Source organism: Pygoscelis adeliae, unplaced genomic scaffold, assembly GCF_000699105.1.
Source record: "Pygoscelis adeliae isolate BGI_AS28 unplaced genomic scaffold, ASM69910v1 Scaffold404, whole genome shotgun sequence".
NCBI classification, from domain to species: Eukaryota; Metazoa; Chordata; class Aves; order Sphenisciformes; family Spheniscidae; genus Pygoscelis; species Pygoscelis adeliae.
Window position 1 is genome coordinate 111660 of NW_008824598.1, and position 23267 is coordinate 134926.

General features: G+C 49.6%; 1 protein-coding gene across 1 annotated transcript in view; it reads right to left on the reverse strand.

Moving 5' to 3' along the window:
* The window catches only part of NCKIPSD (NCK interacting protein with SH3 domain), a 36615-nt gene extending 15508 nt beyond the window's left edge, over positions 1 to 21107 (reverse strand). Inside the window, exons 1-6 of the mRNA XM_009322328.1 lie at positions 21093 to 21107; positions 17578 to 17690; positions 16609 to 16810; positions 12134 to 12221; positions 9232 to 9860; positions 1167 to 1337 (exon numbers count right to left, since the gene is read on the reverse strand). Coding sequence (XP_009320603.1) covers positions 1167 to 1337; positions 9232 to 9860; positions 12134 to 12221; positions 16609 to 16810; positions 17578 to 17690; positions 21093 to 21107 — 1218 coding nt within the window. The remainder of the gene's footprint in view (positions 1 to 1166; positions 1338 to 9231; positions 9861 to 12133; positions 12222 to 16608; positions 16811 to 17577; positions 17691 to 21092) is intronic.
* Positions 21108 to 23267: the final 2160 nt, after the last annotated feature.

A 23267-nucleotide genomic window follows, 5' to 3' on the forward strand; every position in this document is an offset into this window, starting at 1 on the left:
CCAGTGGCACATCAAAGCAGCAAGGTGCCTGCTGCAGGGACCTTGAGGGAGGCCAGCTGCTTTCAGATCTCAGTAGCCCCAACCCAACCATCTCACAAAGAAACTGAAGGCAGAGCACAAAGACAGCTCAAGAACCGCTACCCTGCAGATTCGGCATCAGAGTGAATTCTTGAGAAATGTCTCTGTCATACAGCATGTCTTGGGCTGAAAACATCTAAAAAACCCATGACCTGAGCAGCAGCTTGATGAGTGCATAATGCAGTTGCACACGGTAGCTCCAGCGCCGTTTCCACCCTGAGAAGTATCGTACATCTCCCACCCCTAAACTGTGAGGAAAAGCTTGCACAAAATCCCACTCTGCCTTGCTCTGCAGGCCCACAGCAAGGCAGCAGGCCATATGTTGAGTGACAAAGACACTGGCATTTATTACGCAAAAAAATATCTGTTCTGCTTATGTCAGAGCTGGAGAGGAATATGAAACGGGTGTCAAAGCAAACCCCACACCAGCACTCCTAATACAGACCATGTCACTGTGCTGAGTGGCAACTCCCATACCATCACACTCCCAGTACACGTATGAGATTGTATGTGCTAGTGACAGCATTGGGACAGTCCCACCGCTGCTCACTATGGGGATGTACCTCTCCTATATGCACAGATGTGGTGAGATACTTTATACTTGCTCACAAAAATAGCTTTGAAGCTCACTTTCAAGACAACCAAAGAGTTTTCTTCGCATTTAATGGGCCTCATCCCACAGGTACTTCCCAGCCACAGAGACGTTTTAAATGGAAGACATTTTATATGGGCCTAGAAGTGCAACAACACTCACAGCAAACTTCTAGGTCTGCTGCGGGACGACAGTTTTTAGTTTTGGAGGAAAGGGTTTATATTCTCCTGTGATAGGTAAATACCACAGGTACCGTGAAGAACAGTTCTATACCTCTTTTCAGAACAGCTTTGTAAGGTGGAGTGGAAGGCAGTTCAAGAGCACTGCAGAACCTCACACAGGAGGGCAAGCCTTCACATCGACGGCAAGGGATGCACAAGAAACCTATGCTCTCCAAAATAGCAGATCTGATGGCAACACAGGGACGAAGGAGGTCAGAAAGAAGGGACTTCACTGGGACTGTCTGCTCTGCCTATAAAGAGAGAAATTTACTCACCAGGATGCGAAGCAGCTCCTCCAGGTAGCAGCAGATGACGTTCTCATCCTCGTAGAGTGCCCAGCTGCGCTGCTGAGCATCATCCTTGTGCCTGGCCAGATCTGCAAAGATCACCTCCAGCCGCTGCTCGTCGTGGCAGATCTGTCCTGAGGGCAGCCCTGCACTCAGATTCTGCACGATAGCAAAACCACTGGTTAGTGAGGTCCTCACAGCTAGCTGTTGTTTGGGTGCCCGTTTCCTCTAATCTTTGTCTCGGGACTGGCAGTTGACCTCATTCAGTCAAGAGCTGGCAGCAAAAAGACAGCAAGTTTAAGACACGTGTTATTTCAGCTCTCATACTTTTGGGGCCTCTGCCCGCCTCCTCTTCTTGCACAGCTAATGCAGTGAATGAATCAAAATATGTGCCAGAACTGGTGCATGGCCAGAAAGTCTTTAAAACCAAGCTGCCACCATCCTGCTGGAGCATTAGCTGTCTTCTGAGGATGTTGAAGAATCCAAGAAACCTCACTCAAACAAAGCTACACCCCTTTTTTCTTACTGCTTTTAGTAACCTAAGGCTGATCCTGGCAAACCAACATTCCCGAAGCTGTGGGAATTTGTACCTGAGTCTCTCCTAGATCACATAATTGCAACCTCTTAGCACACATGCACACCACAAACTTCCCCACTTGCCTTCGCAGCAAACCAGAGGGTGTTTGCAGAACACCACTGGCTGCCTCCCTGCCCTGGGGAGGGTGAACTCCGCCGTAAGGGGAATGCCCATTTCCTATAAGAGAGGAACTTAAGGCAAGAAGCCAACTCAGATGACCACAGCCCTCTGGACATTTCAACACACTTGAAGGAAAACCCAAAATGGTTGGCCACAGTACTACGCTCAGTGCCAGCTAAACCCTCATTCGCTCCTCCCACAGGGCAGCCAAACACACCACATCTTTCACAGAAGAAGTCCAGTGCACCAAGAGCATGGGGCAACCCAACCTCAGTGAACACAAAGGTACCCTATTACCTTCCCACAAAACAAGTAAAACACTGGTTTCCTTCTGGGTGTGGGCATCAGGCAGGTGTTCAGGAGCCCTTCAGAGGACACACTGTAGACTCTGAAAATCATCCTGAGAATGGGGAAAGCCAAACCAGCCTGGCACGGGCCAGGACCGCTGCCAGGCAGCAGCTGAGCACAGCTCCAGGCTCACCCCCAGTAAAACAGATGTGTCCCAGGACACAAAACCAGCACGCTGCACAACTGTCTCCAGGAAGGAGAAGTTCCCTTCACTGCCCCCTCCCTCCAACCTGAAAGGGACAGATCTTCCTTTAATCTTTGACTTGGGAGCAAACGCTTGCATGGTACTACTCATTCCAACTGCTCAATACTAGATCTGCCATCTTCTGCAGCGAGGATGGAAACCAATTCATCTTGGACTGCTCTCGTTCTGCTTTCTTCCAAATAGCAGAGCTCAACCACCGTTCACAGCAGCTCTGTGTGCTGTGCAGACTAACTTAGCAAATCTGCATCTGTGCGATGCAGACTAACTTAGCAAATCCTACTGCGCATACTCCTTTCTCAAATTGCTGTCATCTGCATCCCCACCACTCCCACCTCACACATAACCCTTGCCACGAAGGCTTCACTCTTCAGGTGTCTTTCCTACACTTTTCCTCTCCTTTGAGAAAGAGAGGGGAGTAGTCAGGCAGCAGTTAACCTGCCCCAATAGCTGCTGTGGTCTGCGATTTAGGATAACCCTCTAGGACCTAAGTACATCATATGGACTACCCGGTTTCCTGAAAGCAGGGCAAGAGGGGGGACCAGCACATGGAACCGGGCTGATTATGGGTGATGAGCCCAGACACCATTAAGAGAGGTAAGGACTAATTTGCAAAAGAACTTAAATTATATACACAAGGGTTTGGCAGCAGTGACAACAAGCAGCAGGACATCAGCAAGGTGGAAGAGAACGGAGCTGAGAAATTAAAACAACAGGGAAAACCCACTCACTGAGACAAAGCCCTTAACAATTTTTGGATGAAGCTTTCTTGCAGCATGCAGTGACAAGTCACGATCATTCAGTGTGAAAAGGCCTTTACTGCTACCAGCCAGGACACCCTGCTACTGCACAGTGTCTTCTCCTGGAAACCTGGAGAAGACACAGCCCTATCCTGGCACAGCTCCTTCCAAGAGGCCAGCTGTGCGGCTGGGGGCAGCAAGCCTTTAAAGCAGACCTTCACATTACAAGCAGAGCAGAACTATTTTGTACGGAGACACGAGCCCACGTTTTGTGTCAGTGGCAATGCCCACACAGTCACACACCCACGACACGAGCGGCTGGCGCCACGCGAGACTGCCAAGTGCAGGAGCGGCACCCTTCCCGGACGCCTTCAACCTTCCAGCCCTTTCTGGGAAAACCACTCCAGGTTTAACAGTAATGTCTCGTCTGCTTTATTAGAGGCAGAATTGTTAGTAATTTGCTTCGGGATATTTGGGGTGTGAACTAATTAGGACTTCAATTATCTAATAAAAAAATATTCTTGTTGTTGCTGCTCATTACATGATTTTTGTCAGGCAGGTAACGAAGGAAGGAGCGTGCTGGTTTAACACAAGCCCCTGTATGCTCTTAACATTTTGGGAAGCTGTGGTTGGCCTAGCAGAAAACCAGGAAAACAGCTGTGAGAGAGGACGGCAGCTTCAGGAGCTGAGCACAAATGCAAGAGAATCTCCCACTGAATGCAAATACGTTAGTTAAGAGACTCGCTTGGTCTTGCCATCTCCTCCTCTCTTTAGGAGGACCTACAACACTGCAGTGTCACCTGCCTGTCCTCATGCATCCCCGCTGCTTGGAAGAAGGTTCTCCATTTATGTGAGTACCTTACTCACATCCTCCTCGCCAGAGCAGTGCAGGGCTGGTCGTTACTCAGTCCACTGCTGGGACATCTTTTTGGATGAGCATTTTAATGAGTACTCATTTTAATGACCACTCTATTCAGCCTCTTATCACTAATCTGTTTCCTCCAATCCTTCATCTGCAGCCCTCACAACTCCACCAAGCATCAAGCTCCTAATGGACTTGAATGAGATCAATCCACTAAGCTCTTCAATCTGACCGGTGTAACTACTCCACGCACCGTCTCAATGCACTCTCAGGACCATTCTCAGCCCTCCCACCACCGGGATCAGGTCTCTGCTTATTAAACATCTTGGCAGCTACTTCAACCTGCAGCCTCATCATATGGTCGTTTCCAGGAATCTGCCGGAGAGCTCATAAGCAGGAGGAGGTTTCGGTATTTCTAACAATGCCATTTTGCATTATCTTGCTGTTTCAAATAGTTCCCTCCTCCCAGCCCAGCAGAACAAACTGCTGCAGGAATTTTGTTCCTCCTGAGCAGCCCAAAACCATTTTAGGAACCTCACTGTACCCACACTGCTCAGAGGTGGTCATGTCTGCCATGAAAACCCGAATGCCGTCCTGCTGAGCTCTTCCTCCCATTTTTTCCTCGCCCCCTCCCATGCCTCCCTCCCCACCTCCATGTCAGCAAGCGTGGTGGATCACCAGTGCCATGGGTACACACACCTACCAGCAGTTTCCCTCCAGATGAGCCCAGATCTGCCTCGGGTAAACCATATAGCAGCTTTTTACACACATTTCAGGGAGACTGCTCTGCAAATTCCCCCCTCCTCTGGGCAGCAAACTGTTCCCACTACAGCACCATCTATAAAAACCAGGCGGCTAACACTGCTCTCGACACACGCAGACTGCCAGCCTCCTCGGTAGCCGCTAAACCGATGAAACATGGTGCAAGAGAGATGCCTGACTTCAGCTGAGCCAAGCTCTCCAGGGCAGGCCTTTCACATGCACTCTTTCGGCAGCAGCAAGTCTGCTCCCAGCTGGGCACCCCAGGGACAGAGCCCTGTTGCGGGGCAGGCCAGCTCCACAGGGAGGCAATGCCTGCTGTGCACAGATGTGCGGGCTGTCACGGGGAGAGAGAGGCACTTGGCTTTCAACCACCATGCTAGCTACGCTTCAGGCAGGTCTCTGAAGCCTTCGCTTTTCAGGTGTCCCGGCCATCTGCAGCCCAGTGCACATTTGCTCTGCAGATGTACTCAGCAGCAGCTGTCTCTAGAGTGTGGCCCATCTACAGCTGAAGTGAGATGACTGCATGTGAAGACTCTGGCACAGACCTTCATAAAGGCTCTTCTAGCAATTAGTGAGCAAAGGACTTGCCGAAGCATTAATGCATTCCTCCCACCCTTCAGATTCACTTTTTTTACAGTATTTCACTAAGGAGGAGCCCTACATAGGCACGCTGACAGCTCAGCCAAAGGAGTCAGCCTTGAAAGCACTCACTCTGCTGACCTTCACATTGTCCCAGGCGAGCAGAGGGACAAAGCTCCCACAGGGAAAAGCCAAGCCCCAGAGCGGCATTTGTGTCTTGTCAAAAGCAATTCTCCTTTAAGCAAAGCCGAATCAATGAATGAACGGGAACTGCACGTAAGAGGCAGCCCATGTGGATTCAGGGGAAGCAGAGGGAGCTTGGCCACATTAGCCATGAGGTTTTGTCAGGGCTCGTTGGGGACAACAGGTGGCCACCAGGCACTGGTGACAGGCAGCTGGGAGCTGGTCACAGCCCAGCACTACAAGGGAAACCCCCTCCAGAAATAAATCACCTCCCACACCAACTTCCTAACTTGGTCCTCCATCTCTGACACATCCAAGAACTGTTCAACCCCACCCAGCAGCCTGGACTGATCTATAAAGACTAAACTGAATTACACACCTTTGTCAGCAGTTTTCAAGCTTAAATTTAAGGCAACCAGAGATGGGTCTGAGTCACAAGTGCAACACAGCAATGCTAATTTAATAAAAAGTAGATAAGTGATTTCTAAGCACTCCCTCTCAAGGTGTAGCTCGCTTGTGTATTAGGCAATTTTGCTTGCCTCACTCAGTTTAATAAATCCTCAAATCGATCTCCCTAGACAAGACGTCTACAGTACCACCCCCTCCTGGGGTGGGGGGGGTATAATTCAGCAGAGCTGAAGGCAATCACATATCACCAACACATACTAATCCGAGTGATTCTCTAGATGCTTGAAAATCAGGCAGCATCTACATTATCTTTAGCTACGTCCAAATTTCAAACAAGTTCCCATGAAAGCCAGCTCCAGTTTAGACAGTCACTGTAGCAATGCCTCTGAAAAGAGGTTTCATTTCCCTCTGCGCATCTCGCCCAGTCACCATGCCACTCATCAGGAACTTGCTCAAGGAGAAGAAGAGGGGCCATTTCCAAGGCCAGGCCAAATCCTGACACGGGAAAGCCAACTCAGCACGTTTGCTCCTGCAGATCAGGCTTCCCCAAGTAGTATGGTACCTCTGAAGCACCCTTCCTAAGGAGTGAGCACCTCCACACCCTCCTTGTCTTTGCTGTTCCCCCAGCATAGCCTTATGTTACCTCTCTAAAAGCAGGAGCATGATACTGTCCCAGCAGAAGAGTCTTTTGTTCTCTTGAAAACACGTGCCTGGGCAGACTCCACGCTGTAGGAACAGCAAGGTAAATAAGAGGGAAGTGCCACCGCAATTCAACCTTCAGAAGGCACTGGGGATAGGAGCGAGGTAATGGATTCTGGAATTGATTTTTGTAAACCGATGATCTGACTTCAAATTAAGACTGGAAGAGGAATAGGAAGGATATTACTAATTAAAGAATGTAACACAAAAGGTTGAAGCAGGTATGATACCTACTATGAGCAGACCAAAGCTTTAAATCAAAGCTGATCTCTCGCTCTGGTTTAGGGGGTGGAAGAAAAACCTTGAAAAATATGCAAAAGAACTGGCCATGTATTTGCATGGATTGGGGTGTAGAGGGATTTCAGAAGTTACAAATTAAAGAAAAAAAAAGCCCTGGACCTAGAACTGACAATTCAGCAACAATTCTACACAAAAGCCCGAGATCGCGGAACTATTTGGTATAATGAACAACACAAAGTCAACGATAATAATTTGCACCATTAAACTACGCTAGTGAAGCTACCGCAGTACAGCCACCCTACAACTGCACGTGACTGCCCTTTTAACTGTTAGAGCTGGTCTTCTACACCAGGAACAACCTCATCTGGGGCCAGGCACCTATGTATCAGCAGAGCTTCATCTTCTGCACGGGACATTCAGGAAAAACGCACACTACGACCACATTTCCACCTGAGCACTGTGCAAGCCCACCCAGGCTCTCCTTCTGAAAGCAGTACTGCTCACGATAGGTATGATGAGGTGTTACAAGATGAGACGGGACCTTCTTCTGTGTCTCCATACAGTCTGGGCATTTTTAAGTCCCGCAGATGTCATAGATGACAGATACTGTATCAGTTATGGGTAGATCCATACTCGCCCCTGCACCAGCACCAGAATTTCTTCCCATCTTTTTCAGGCTGGTCTGCAACAATGGCCATGAAGTTGAGGTTTTCAAATCCCCTCTGCAGAAACCTGGCATTAAGCGACTTCTGTGGAATTAAGCTTATTGTATCCCGAGAACAGGTATTAAAAGATAAAAATAATATTCAAATCTCGTCTAAGGTCCAAATAACAGAAAAATGAACTTCTTAGCGTGCAAGTCACAGCCAGAACATTTGCCTGAAACAGCTAAATTTTTTTGCTGAATCTAGATCGCACATTGACACGGTATTGTTATTGAAGTAGGAAGCAATTAACCGTTGGGTTATGGCCACAAACTGAGACTTTATGATTGCTTATAGGAGTCTCTATTCAGCGCAGACAGTTAACCAAATTACGATTTGATCTAAAATTTGAATGCCATTAGTTTTCCATATTCAAATGCCTCTGAACAGTTCATTATAATCTTGCCATTAGCAATGGCACTGCAATCTTAGATGTTTATATGAAACGTAATCCTTGGGGCTGTATTTAGCAAGTGGGAGCTGAAATTTATTATCCCTCCAACTAACATGGAGGGCTGCCCAGGTGCACTTCGCCATTTCAATGACTGCTGCAAGAAGCATCCTTTTATTTCCCTCCTTGTGTGTCTGCAGCAGAGGAAAGAGGAATATATGGTCGTTTTGGTGTAAGGTTTATTTAGAACAAGCTCAAGATAATGCTCTTACTCCAGTGGATGAAAAACTACTCTTCCATGGTTTCTTAAAAAAAGCAGGACTGAGACGTGTGTTATGGAATAATAGAGAGGTTCACATCACGGAAGACTAGTTTTCATCGCTTTGATGAAAGACCAGGCCAGACATATAGAAGTTTTGGGTGCTCCATTGTCAAGAGACAAGAATCCATGCAGATTTATAGTATGCATAGGCATGCTGAATCTACACAGAGGACGTGCAGCACCATAGAAGAAAACAAGTCTATACAATGCATTATTTTATAAAAGGTTTCCATAAAGAAGCACTTACTGTGAAGGCTCCATTTTCCTCAGCTTCTATTTGTCACATTCATAACAGAAAATACCTCTTTAAAAAGTCACTATTCATTTCTTTCTCCAGTTCTACAGTGTCACAATGGTTCTCCATGAGCCTTCACAATCAGTGGTCAACAACTCACGTCAGAGCTTTCTCAGTGCACCTCAAGTCCTGCTGCATCCATTCCCGCCGCTGCTTTGTCACCAGCGCTGTCCCTGGGACCTGGAAGGTTGTCACCTCCCACTTGACGTGCTCATGTGGTTCAATTCACTGCCGTCCACCTCATCACCCTCTCCCCAAACCGCAGTCTCATCTTAGACACCCACCCCTCCACCACAGCCTAGCAGTGCTTCCCGGCACCAAGGGCCCTCCTCAGTTGGTTTCAGCTCTCACCCCCAGCTCCAAACTCAAGGTTATGCCGTACATCTACAGCTCATTTGGGGAATAAACTCACCTGTTTTCCACTTTCCTGCTACCAGTACTCAGACCTGGTTTAAACCCCTGGCTCCCTTGGCTAGACATTTACCCCATCTAGCACCTCTCCCCTTTCCTGTGGGATCTCACTGCACTTCTCATTTCAAACATTATGAGAGCTCACTGAGCTCATAACACCGTCTGCCCCATGTTTGCAGCAGCCCCCCGGCCCAACCCCGCGCGTGTTACCTTACTCTCCACCACGGAGATGAGAATCTGCTCCATGATGCTGCTGGTTGCTGGGACAGAGGTCTGGATGTGGCCAATGACCACACCAATGGCCACGCGGGACAGCTCGTAGCTGAGGTGGGTGTTCCTGCGCACCAGCTCAATCAGTTCGGCACCTATCGTCTTGGGCACAGACACCGCCAGACCACTGGGTTCTGGGGGCACTGGCTCCACCGCAGCCGCCTTCTTATCCTCCAGGCAGAGGGAGTTGAAGGCATCCAGGCTTGCAGGGGGGGGCGGGGCAGCTTTCTTCACCTGAGAAGTCTTCTCCCCATCCACAGTGTGGGACCTCTGGGTCCCCCCTTCAGCTGGCGGTGCCGGGGCAGCCCTCTTGGTCTGGGGAGATTTGCTGGCGCCATCCTTTGGGGAAGTCCCGTAGCGGGAGTGGGCCACAGAACCTGCGTCCAAATTGCGCGTTATTGTGGTGTGGACGCTCCGGCTTGGGACAGGGGGTGGGGTGTTGGCAGGACTGGAGGTGGCCGTTGGGAGAGCAGCCTCTGACACAGAAGAAGCAGTGTACAAGGTATCCAGGGATGTCGTGCTTATAGAGGAGGCACTAGAAGCTGACCCAGGGATAATTTCAACAGCGCCTGAAAGGGAACAATTAAAAATGCCTTAGCAACAGCATCAAAGGAAAAAAGAAAAAAAACCAAATTGCTACAGCACAGTCCATTAAAAGGCTCATTGTGCATGCTACCAGAGCAGTTTAACTTCCTGCCTCACTTATCCCAAAGCAAAATTGTACCAGTTCTCTTGTACCATTACTCTCTGGAGAATTCCTGCACAATCACCTCTTTAGAAAGGGGAAAACTACTCTATTGACATGAATACCCTTCAAAGGGCTTAGTGTTTTACTAAGGGGAAGGGAGGGAGGGACAGGACTAAGGGACAGAAAAGTCTTTTCCCCCTGGCTTAACGAGGGCCTTTTTCTGCGTTCAGGATGTAAGCTCTCACTTTTGAATGATGGTGCCTGAGAATTGTAAGACACCAAAGGCTTCACACTCCAGCCCCACACTCCAGCCCGCGCCTCCCTCTTGCACAAACCTCACTGACTTGCACATCACAGTCAGCACTGATGGTGAAGGAAACATTTGGCTGACAACACCTCTAGTCTCTCCCTTTCAGCACTCTCCAACATTTGATCATGAGCCCTGAAGCCCTGCTAGCACACACCGCTTTCACAAGCCTCCACCTTATCTGCTCTACTGTATTTCTCCCCCTGCCGATAGTTTTGACTAGCTCTAGCAGTGGTAGCTGTCCCACCTTCCAAGGGAAAAAATCCACTACAAGCAAAGAGATGTTAAGATTTTTCTCTCCTTTAACCTGGTCTAATATATATTTTTGGTAAACCTTATCCATTCGTTTCTAGGGGGCAGAAATGTATTCAAGTCCTTCCCTGACTATGAAAACAGTTACTTGGGCAAACACTGGGCTACCTTCACCTGGAACTTCACAAAAGCAGCTGATGTTGGTGTTGGAAGAGAAAAAGTGCACCCCATGGGGAGCCCAGCTCTCAGGGAAGGCAGTTTCCCCACACACCAAAGGAAGGACCAGTGGGACAGACACGTGAAATGCCTTTGCTGCACCTCTGCAAGCAACTCCAACCCTCCCTGCTCCGTTGGTCCTGTTAGCCCTCCACTACTCCACCCACCACTCCACCCCAAGGCAAGCACAAGCTAGGCAGAAAAACGGGGCCTTTCCCTCCCACAGGGGTTCAGCATCCCTCTTTTTTCCCTCCTCTTCCTCCTCCGAGGAGCATTCACGAATCTAGCTCCCACCATGCTTCATTAAATCAAGATAATGAGTCGCAGGAAACTGACCTTTGTGAATTCCCACTACCACAGTGAAAAATGGCTGAATACCATTAAGCACCATTAAGTAAGCTGGTGCCAGCCCCAAGCTTCAATTAACTACCTGCAAGTCAACAGTGCTGCCCTGCTCCTCACAAGGGGACATGAGTGTGCTTGAGATGGGCTGCGTGTCGCTAATGGCGTGACCGTCACAGCACAGGAGAGCACTTGGGCAAGCTGACAGCAAGTCAGCAGGATGACCACTGCCTCTGCCAGCCCAGCTGCACTGAAGACGGAGAAGCTCCTGCCTTAGCCCCGTGGTCCTGCTCTGCTCTGAAGTGCTCACAAGCAGCAGCTCCCCTGCCTGTGGGCAGCATAATCAGGGCTGTGCCCCGGTATTATTTGTTCCTTACAGACACCAGCTGCCGATTTTATGGAAATCCCATCCGAGCACTGTACAAAGAAAGCGCCCAACAGACTGGGAGCCAAAAGCGGACTTGGGCCTGTCCTAAAAGCGCTACCAGTGAGCTCCCCCTGGTGAACGACCGCACTCTGCACTGCCAGGGAAAACCTCTGCCTTGCTGGGAGATGGCCATGGTGTCTGTGGGAGTAAAACACCCACACGGATCTTAAATCACCAGGCTTGTGTGCTGGCCAGATTAGCCACGTGAACAGGCAGAGAATTTGCTCCTTGGAAAGCACCGTGTTTCCCAGGGCTACCAGCACTGGAGGACCAGGAGGATGCTGTACCTGGCACCCATCCGCAGGCGCCAGGCTGCTCAGGCCCTCCTGGATCACAGAGGGCATAAAGGAGCACCGGCCATCAGCTCATGATCATTAGCATTAAAACCTATAGGAATTTAGGAGATATAAATATATATCTCTCTCTCTCTCCCCTAAACTCCTATAGGTTTTATATATATATATCGATTTTTATATATATTAAAAAATATAGGAATTTAAGATATAAGGACGCCCTCCTAAGCATGAAGTGAAAGTGTCCAGGCACCGTGATTGTTATATCGCCCAGTGTCCGTTTTGCGCCCGAGATCTGGAAAGCGGTTTGTCCTTACTTTTAACGGGAGCAGTGATCTGCGCATTCTTGCGTTTCTCTGGAGGTGGGGGGGTGATAGGAGCAGCACGCCGGGGCTGTGGTGGGATCTATAAGGAAAGATTTCAGAGCAATCAAAGGAGGTTGACAATAAAGACATTCTGTTATGAAACCTTTCTCGCGTGCGTGTGTAGATTTGTCCTTATATCTCTCTCATCATTCGCGGAAGTTTTCTCAGGAGGACAGATATTAATAGGCGGCTTCCTAGAAGAACAAAGCAGGACTCAAGCCGGCTTCATCCCCTCCCTGTGACAGGCAAAGCAGCCCTTGTTTAATTGCTGTGTTCAGCAGCACAGAGCACACATGTCGTGTAGACCTGTCAAGCATTTACTCCTCCTTTATTCCAAATGCGATCCCACACACTCACCGTGACTCCACATTACTCTCAATAGCTCCACAGAGGCTGCAAACAGAGCGTGTATTTAGACACTCTTCTGGAGAGATCCATTACATCAGCTACAAATACCCTTGCAGAAAGACAAAGCCAAGGACTGAAGACATGTAAATGCCTTTTCTATGCTTTCAGAGCTATTTCTGCTCACGCAGGGAGAAAATAGGGCTAGACCCTCTGTGCAATCCTACGCTACCTATAGCAAGACCCGCTGGGAAAAGCTTTTGCCAAGGAATTGCATTAACTCTCCACATCTGGGGTTTCTCCTGTACGTCTCCTCTGCTAGGAATGCTGAGCCAGCAGCGTATGAGCCCCAGACCCAGATTCCTACACTCATCTTTTCCTGTCAGATCCAAACACCATGACCACCGTCATTGCTTTCACCCAGAATTACTCCGGTGAGGTGTCACCTCAGGGTTAACCTCTGATCAGTGAGACGCCGCTGAAGACAGTGGTCAAGCTAGGTGGGAGCACGTTGCATCAATACTCTAATCCTCACATCCCAGCAGCTCAGGGCCAAGAGACTCAGTTCAGGGTCTCTTAGGACTTCTGCGATTCAGAGCCTGCTGCCTGCAACATGCCTCTGTTTTTATGGGATACTGCAATCGCTGCCTGCGGCAAAACTGCCCAGGGCAGCATGGGAAAGGAAAGGAGGTGATGGCCTGAATGTCTCAGGTAGCCCAGGCTGAAGACAGCTGGAATCTATAGCGACATTCAGGCCGTCACACTGTGCCAATTTTCCAGTTTGTTTAGCCCTGGAAAAGAAGTTTTTCTGTGACCTGTCAGTGCTGAAGAGCCCTATAACGCCACACAGGGCACAGAGCAATGCCTGGCCCCGCAGCAAAAAACTGAGACAGGCCCTGAAAGGTCTCTATTTTAACTAGCTCAGAACAAGGAGAATGAAAAATGTACTTTTTTTCCCTGGATCCAGGAAGGGCAGAAACCTCCTCTGAAATGGGAGCAAAGATATCCCTGGAAATAAGACACCTTCAGGAGCCACCTTAAATTTTCAAGACTCGATACCAAAAGCTGACAACACGGTGCTCAGAGCCCATGTCTGGAGCCCACCAGACAAGTGAAGACACGGCAGTTTGCACAGCTTACAAAGACTTTCAAAAAGGGATCTCTTGGTCCCTTTCTCCCACCCAACACCTAATATATCCAATCTTTTACTAAGTCACATAACAAGTTGCTTCTTTACGAGCGCCTTTAGCTGGTGGATTAGTACGAGATACTGCTGCAGACTCCCAGCCTGAGCTCTTCTGCTCTTGTCAATCCATCCCACATTGTTCTCTGGGTAAAACGCTATATGATACTTGCATGCAGCTTCAAAAATTATCTGTGTGGGTCCAAAAAGAGACTGCACAGCTGAGAGAGGCCAAACAGATCAGGAGGGGTCTCTGCATTGCGTGGTTAGAAGGCTGGTCCCAAATCCGGAAAGCTCAGCTGTGCTAAAAGCAGAGCCCTCTCTGCAGAGCGATGGAGCTAACAGCACGAGTCGGAGCTGCTTGGCACGGCACAGCCACGATTACCAAAGCAGCAGGATTTAGCAGACAGGCAGGCTCAGAGCTTAGAGCAGCCGCATGACATTATTTGGAGATAGCTAGGGTTGGGTCATTCTGGAGTATTTCCATGGCTTCATTAGCCCTTCCAAATTTACCATGCAAGTTTAAGCACAGCTATTACAGACTTGTGCTTAATTTAATAGATGTACAGCTAATGTTAGCTCAGAACCCTGCCAGCCTCATTTAGATGGCCACACACCACAGTCCAAGCGGCTGCGATGAGAACGTGAAGCATCACATGAATTTCCCCATGCTGATGCCTGCCCAAGCTGTGAGCTGCCGCATGGTTAGGAGTCGTGAGGGGTAACCGACGGCCATCCCCTCCCTCCGCCCCACGTCTCAGCCGCTGCGTGGGGCCAAGAGGAGGATGTACAACACTAAGCCCCTCAAAGAAAGGGAAGGAAAGAGGAGAAAATATCCTCTGTCCAGCTGCCGTGGGGAAGGTGACCATGCAGGAGTCCCTGCAGCTCAGATCCCTCCTGTCCAGAGGGGAGGAGAGGAGGGACCTTATCAAGGGTCCAGAAAGAAGCGCCTACACACATGTTGAAAGCCTCCCTTTCCCCAGACCTCTACAAGGGGGCTGTGAACTTCTCCTTTTCCATTTTGCAGGGACTGCTAGCAGAGGCTCTGCTCCCTGTGCTGCTTGAGACAAGCTGACTCAACCACAACACTCCCATCTCCTTCCCAGTCGGGCAGGCAGAGACCACCACAACTCCTCCAACTCCTGGGAATAATGCCATTATAGTAGGAACCGTTAAACAAACAAAAAAAACCAACAAAAAACCAAACCAACAATCCCCCGCCCACCACCTCCTCTAGGCAAACTCTGCCAAGCCAGACACACTGGTCTGCAGCAAAGGCTTCTGGACAAGCACCACAAACCCCCTGAGCATGCACAAATGCAGCAGACGGACTAAAATACTGAGATCCCAACCTCCTCCCTCGGCAGCTGGTATGTAACTGCCCCAGCTTCCCACATTGTGCTAACTACGGAGGAGCTGAAGAGAGGCTCAGCACAGGTGCCGTCACCAAATACTTCAGCCAGTTCAGCCCTGGGAGCAAAGTCACTGACAGAAAATCTGCACCTCAAATTTTGCTTAAGTTTTCAGATACAAACATTGAACGCACCCAAAAATCCCAAGCAGTGAAAAGCATATCCCAAGACCTCCACTTCTCCGAAGTTAGTGAGAAAGTTTAGATTTCAGTAGGTCCGCTCTTAGGCAGCTGCATAACCACTGCTTCCTCCAGTTTGTATTTTCAAAGCACACAGGAAATCCCTCAACTGAGCTGTTAAAATCTCAAGGAGCCCTTTCAGCACAGGGCAAAGCTGGAAGCCCTTCGACTGCATCCTCAGTGCCACCCAGACAGAAACAGTTCTTTGTCAGCCAAGTAATCTGTCTTGCTCCTTTTTGGCAAGCGACCAAACCACAGACCAGATAAAGACAGGGAATCGGCATGGAGAATGGGCCGTAAGGTGCTCCGTTCGCTCAGCCCATAATGCACAGGCTCGAGAATGGAGCTGGTTGGGCTGCCCAGAAAAGAAAATGAATACCAAGGAGAAAAATGGGATTCGTAGGGATTGCTGTGTTCTTCATGAGCCAGAGCTACCTTTCATCTCTGCAGACTCGCAGTTCTTCAAGTGTAAAACAAGCCTCATCTGCTAGGAGTGACAATGTGTCAGCACCTTATAAACACTGCCTCCAAACACTTACCCCAGATAGACAAAGAAAAACTACAGTGCACACGTTCATCTGTAGGAGCAAAAAAAAAATCTCCGCACTCATCCTTGCTTGGCGCCTTTAGCCCTAACATCCAGCTATACCTACACGGCGTTATTGGCCACATCATTCATCCCCAACAACTGCTGCATCCATCCTGGGCTACTTCACTGAAGCCTCGCTGGCGCCGCACAGTAACCTTGGAACTGTGTGCCGCCAAGATAAAAAAAAACCTGCTCTAAATCATATTTCCTGCAATTCACCTTTAATTCATCATGACATGCAACATTCAGACAAAGCAGGATCTTTGGTTTTTTTATGTTTTGAGTAGCAAAAATAGGCAGCCACAGCAGATAAAATGCTTAAGGACCAAAGATCTTGTGCAGATTTAACAAGGGGGGAAACAAAGCACGGAGGGAGTTCTGCTGCTCATGTCAAAACTGTTTTTCAAAGTACTCTCTGGGTAGCTTGCAACTCTTTTAGAAAGTTGTCAAGAGACAGTCACACAATATAGAGTGGATCTCGCATGCCACCATAAAACCATGGACCCTCAAGGATCCCAAGAAGCATCACAAGTGTAAATGGCAGAGGGACTGTTCCAGACTTCTTACATAGAGACAGAATCAATTTACATTGCAGTAATCCCAGGTAAGCAGCACAAACACTTGATTTGTGACTTCAGCTGCAAAGGCATTTTATTAAACAGGACAGGCGATGTCATACCACCAAAGGAGGAACCTAGAAAGTGTCCAGCCACTGTTACCTGATAGAGACCTTCATCCTCCTCCTCGAACTCCGTGTTTGGAAGACTGTGATGTCGCTCGTATCCTGTCCGGCACACCCCGTTGGGCTGCCGTGCCACATCCAGATGGTGATCACTGGAGGACTGCGTCATAACCATCCCCTGTGGGGTGGGAGAGTGACCTTTGCGGGACACAGTCTCCTTCCGGTGATGGATCAGTTTTCTGAAACGGAATGACATTATCAGGAACAACAAAGCTAAAGGAAGGGAGCGACCGTGCTGCAATGTTTAAATGATATTTTAAAATGATTTATTGCATTTGGGCTATATATACCAGAATGGGTTACATTACTCTGAACACCAACTCCAGTTTCATTAACAACTAAGGAAGCACTTCTGGGGGAGGAAGGAAGAGGCTTTGCAAGAGCCCATGATTTATTCATCAGTTCACTGGAGAAAAATGCCTCTTCCTCAGGGGAGTGTCACATATTGCATTGCAAGCTTCAGAAATTGCCTGCACTTTAGAATTGCTGTTCAACTGAGATTAAACCAGTGTGCCTCAGTGCAGAGTTTGAGGTGTCAAACAAAAATTCTCCTCACAAGCAATTATTTGAGAACATATTAAGGACCTTGTGCCACATGCCTACAGCCTCTAAAATTCCTGGCTGGTAGAGAGGAGAAAATGCATCTGAAAGGCTTTGGATTTTTTCTCCAAGCCTACAGTGCAGCTGAGAGTTTTCTCTTCTTTACATGCACAGGGGTAGAGGGGGGAGACCAAAGCACCACTTTGGTGGACGCAGTTGACAGGAGGAGCAGCAGCATCGGCTACCAGCTCAAACGCTGGGAAAGTCTCCAAGTGCATCAGCACTTTGCAGCACAGGGACTCAAACCAGCGACATCCAACTTGACCCCCAAGAATAGAAAAGACACAAGCATCACACGCTGACCACCCTCCATCTGCCATCTCTCCCAGATGCCCGTCGTACTTACTGGAGGACATCCCTCTGCTCCAGGTTGTACTTTCCACCATTCTTCATTGCCGCGTTGTGCACAGCCTCAATGGCACGGTCAATAGACTGGAGAACCACATCTTGCTCCAGCACCTGAGAAACACAACATCCCGCACGTTGTTGCACTGCTTCAGCTGTGGTTCTTTTGCACCAGAGCTTACGGCAGGAGGGACTGCAGTACATGAAACCCACAGAGCAGGCACCACATGAGACAAACGGCCAACAAACAGCTCCCAGAGCCAGAACCCCATCTCAGCACCATCTCACTCTTCCCTTCTTCCTCCAAAGGAAACATATTTGAAGCCGTGCTTCAAACTGAGTCTGCCTATTCAAAGTTTACGGTTGGAAAAGAAAGTCACTGTTACAAGCACTGAAGTCCAGCTGTCACTACAAGAAGACTGGGGGCAGAGCTTCAGAACCATGCAGCAGCCCTGAACGTTCAGCCTGCTGCCGGGAGCTTTCTAGAATCCACTGGAAATCCCAGTTTATCCCAAGCTCAATTCTTTCCAAAAAAACTGCCCTGCTATGGAGCAAATACATGGCTGTGAATGTTACAGACCTAGTCAAAACCTGGTGGCCTTCAGAGTCCACTGGCTCTGTGTTTGCATTTTTGCTTGCTTTTTTCTTGATGTTTTTTATACCTGGTTTTGCAACTTGAAGTGCCTGTTCCAAATCTCCACCCAAACTGTCATAGCAACATTTATTTCTCCTGCCAGACAGTTTAGCACTCGTTACTGCAGCTGAAATAAACACCAGCCTTGAAGCAAGAAATACCAAAGAGGTCAATCCCCAGGCTTCGCTGTGGCGAAGGGGCACGGGAAGGTAAAGCAGGTTTCCACGCTTGGGACATTCTTCAAGGCTTTGTTTGTCAACAGCTGACATGCCTTCAGAAGAAAAGACCCCGACAGGACTAAGGCTGAAGGCAAAGGACATGCTACTGAGTCTTCGCTCTGGATCCAGCAGACCCACAGGTCTCCGTAAGCTGCCGCGGGTGCCTGCACCATCCATTCAGTACTACCTCTGGCAGCCTCAGCCCGCACACGCAGGGGAGGAGCAGGAGAGGAGGGGAGTGCTTGGACTCCAGTGCTCATTGCAGCTGTTTGAACACTAAAACTCCCTTCATCTTCGCTTGCTTTGACCCCCTCCCTGCATCAGAGCAACCATTTATCCAGCCAAGGAGCGGCTGGAATCTCATCAAGGATGCACCTTAATTGGCCTTAGGGGGCTGCAGAGCAGCAGAAGGCAAGCCCTCCCCGCCGGGGCTGAAAGTGCCTGCCTCCATAGCACTGGCATGCAGTTTTCTGGTAACATGCTATGTATTATTTAGATCCTGATTAATTACTAAACCAAATGTGAATTAACAGCAACTGCAGACTGGGGGAAAAAAAAAAAAAAAACAAAAAAACAAAAAACAACAAACCTCCAAACAAGGTGGGGATGAGAGGCCCCCTCTGCAATACTCAGCTTTGAAAAAGAAAAATTCAGGAGGGTTTTTTTTGTTGGTTTGTTTTCCCAAGAAAGAGAGATAGGGAGGAAAGCAACTGGGGAAAACTTTAAAAATTAAACCAGGTATGTTAAAATACCTCTACCAAATTCATTAAAGTATCAGGTCAAGGACAAAACCAACACTCAGAACCCAACTTTGGGATGAAGCCTGCAAGCAGCCCCATACGGCCTAGGGAGCGTTTCATCACCTCTAACTACAAATCTAAGTAAGGAAATGGAGCAAAGCTCATTTGAACACCTTTAAAGGAGCACTGGAAGGAAAGGCAAGTTACTTCAGGGAATGCATCTTGTTTTCTGAGAAAACAAGAGAAAATTATAGCAAGCTGCACACTTCCTCTGTGAAAGGGAGGCAGCGCAGAAGTCTCCAGGGCTGCTGTCCCAAGAGGAGTGTCCGTGCCGCTCTGAGTGCCGGAGACCCCTGCCCTCCGCACAGCCTGCCTGCCCTCATGCCGCTCCCACATGAGCTCCCACCCCAAAATTCAACACAGCTCCTGCTACAGCCTCCAAACACCTGCCCTGGCGCACTCCCCAATCCCCCACTTCTTGTCCCTCCACATCCACCACCGTCCCCTCCAAAGCCACCCCTCCACGAGGCGCACCCCTTCACGTTGCCTTCTCTCACGCTCCCCCGCCTGCCAGGCTTTCACCCACATGGGTTTCCACCTTTCTCAGTCTGATCTTCCCAGGGAAGATCGCAGTACAGAGCGCTGAATCCCACTGAATGGCTCAGCATCTCTGCCCTCTCCCAGAGAGCCTGTTGACATCGTCCACAGTAACCCACAGGCTGGAGCTGCTACTCGCTGTGCGATGCCATTTGTTATGGAAAGGCCGCTGGCTTTTCTGATAAAACACAGCATTTTCACACTAATGCAGCAGCACTGTGACAACCGGCTTTTAGTTGCTGTGCTCCTTCCTTTGTTTCTACTCCCCAACCCTCTGTTAACAGAGGCCTGTCAAAAGGGCTGGAATAAAAAAGCAGCATTAACTTGCCACTTGCACTTTATGACATTGTTGATGCTGCTCGTAAATCACCTCCTTCTCTCTTGCTCAGCTGAGCTGGTCAGGGGGCAGGGTCTTCAGCACAGGGGCTGCCTCGCATTCGGGGTTTGTAGAACACCCAGCATTGGAGATCCCCTGCACTAGAGTCATAAACTTAAAAAAATAGAAATCAGTACCCTGGATAAGCCACGTGATTAGAAGGAATCCGCACACTCCTCGGGTTAACTAAAATGGCATTGCTTTGTTTGAAGAGGATGGACAAAAAAGCATGCTGCAGTTAAAAGGAGCATGGGTTGCGCGGGGGCAGAAGCCAGGTTTGCCAATCTCCCCCTACAGTCTCCCCCCTCGGATTCAAGGGATGGCCTGCTCACAGCAATTCAGGATAATGCACATGCCTCGCCATTCTCCCTATGCAGTTTAGGGAGACCGGTCACTCGGCAGCGCTGGCAGGGGATTCCTGCCTGCGCGCAGCACCCGCTCCTGAGGGTGCTCGCAGCTGGGACACAGGCAGGCAGAGATCCTGAGTGGTAGGGCCAGGCAGCGCACACCCACACCTCCTCACACACTCCCAGGCAGAGCCCTGCGTTGGGATTACGACCTGCGAAAGAGAGAGGTCACGAACCAGCACCAAGGTAACGGAGCAGAGCCTTTGAGCTCAGGCAGGAGAGATTGGTGCTCAGAAGTCTGCTCTCGCCCCCGCAGGGCCCTGCGCTACGATCCAGCCCCTGCCCCCTCCCACGCTCCAGGATACAGAGATGAAACCCTGCTCATTGCAGACTAAGCTAAGGCTCACACAGAAGCAGAGGAGCGCACGAAAAGGGCATCGCTGTATGGCGTGCTGTCAGAGGAGACACACCAAGTAAAGCCCAGGAACTCAGCTGGATTTACTGAGCTGTGCTGGTAACCGCACGGGTGGGGGCTGGCACAGCCCCGAACAACCACTGCAGCACGCTAGCTGTTAACTATATCCTTCACCAGGTACCAGCTCACCAGCGGCACAGGCATGCCGGCGGTTCCCGAAATGCAGAGAAGGCGGCAGGGATACGGCAATGATGGTGGTGGAAGGTGCCGGCCGTGCGTGCCCACCCTTACGGGGTGAGGGCAGGGGGTCTCCTTGGTCGGTGCGGGGTGGCACAGCTACCAGGCTGCGGCCAAGAGGCATCAATAGGACACCACCTTCTGCCCAACGTACTGTGGAAAATAGAGGGGTATTTTGGTGAGGTATTGATCCACATTCACACGGCATCTCACCCCAGAAAGGAGTGGCCCCTCTATCAGATATTTCTGGTTTAATCAAATAAAACGCTGCAGCAGAGAAACGCTGGGCTCTATAAACAGCCTGTCACGACCAGCCTGGCTACACCAAGAGGCAGGGGAAGAGCAGAGCAGTGACCCTTGACGGTCACGGGCTAGACTGGCTGATGGGGCGCTGTATCAGAGAACCGGGCGCACTGTCGGCACCCTGCAGGCGAGCTGCCCTGCAGGAACAAGTTACAGCTCAATTAGGGCCATGAATATCAGCCGGGAAACAGAATTTCTTCCTTCATAGCCCAGCGTAGGAGAATCACAGAAGCATCAATAAATCATTACTTCCTCTCTGCTTGCTAATAACAAGAGCAATCAAAGGGTTTCCCCAGAGCCCACTGCCCATTTCCTCCTGCCCCCATCCACAGAAGGGGGCTCCCCACCTGACGAGGGACAGAGCCAGACTTCAGCACTGCCCTGGGGTGCTCTGCGCACCCCCTCTCCCAAGGCAGGCCGGGAAGGATGCCTTTCCCAGAGCCAATGCCAGGCTTTTAAGAAGCATCCTTCCAGGATATCTCGTGGGTACCTAAGCGGGGCCAACACGAGGCATGGAAAAAAAATGCATTCACCCCCGCGGCTCACACTGCTCTTATCTTCACTGCCCCAAGACCAGTCTCCCCAAAGAGAGCACAGGTGCACAGGACATGTCGCACGCCTCTGCTTCCCCACGTATGAGCTGATGAGAGATCCGAGTGTTTCAGAAAATACTGTTGGTGTCCTTGCTGCGCAGGCAGCACGACCTCCTCTCCTGCTCTCCCGGGGCTATCAAAAATATCACCCCACTCCCACTTCGTTTTGAGTCCTTCCACACATACCACCGGTGTTGTTTAAATGCACTCACACAGAAGAACTTGCTCAACAGTCTAGAATAATCATACCTTTCAGAAAAGCATTTTCTAGACAAACAGGCTGACAGCTGCATCAGCACAGACAGACTGAGCCACCCTGCGTGTGCGAGACTCCCACATTTATGAAAGTGGCCCATTAACGTATGGCAGGCTTTTCTTTGCCTCTGCAGGGGGCTGATCCAAGAAAACATAGCATTTTTTTCCTCCTGCCTCCCCAATTTTTAGTGATCAAAGGCGTTTGCTCTTCTGCATGTGCAGGAATCAGTGCCCCTCATTCCAGCAGCTGCTTTTGCAGCCATAGGGGTGCCCAGGCAGGGCTGCTGATTTTTACCCCCATGCCATTGCTCCGGCTCTCACAACACAACAACAACAGACAGTCAAAGTTTTGTCTCCAGTGACAGCTCAGTTGTCACGCAGCTGCACTGACACGGACCACTGCTGAAATTCGGATATTTATCCCGCTGGCATACACAGGCACAGGCTGGTTCTTTGTCACTCAAATCGGAGACGAACGCCACCTCTTAGGTCACATGCCATTAGCCCCCAGCCACCGCCAGACTGCACGCTGTATTCCTTCCAGATTTAAATGATCGCAGCAGCAATTTACAAAAATCAGCTAGCCTTTGTCCGTTGCAGAGTGATGTGCCAGATACGAGTTCCCCCTTCTGAACCACACAGCTCAAATGGGCTGAGTTTTGTTTTTTGCATTGCTGTGGGAAATTCAGCTCCTTTCTCTTCCCCTTTTTGCAGCCCCAATCAGAAATTTTTAGTCCCCAGGCTGTTGGCTAAGAGCTATGCATTAACTTATTCTTGTCAGCATGAAGATATTGTGCCTTGCGGCACTTAAAAATGCATGATAAAAACGCAAGTGAAACAATGGGCAATTGTCCTGGTTACTGAGCAAATAAGATGAGAAAAGCTCCAAACAAACCTGCAGCATCTCTGACTCGCTAGCAAGCGAACAAAGACATGGCTGAGCAATTCTGACAAAGAGGCAGCCTAGAAACAGACC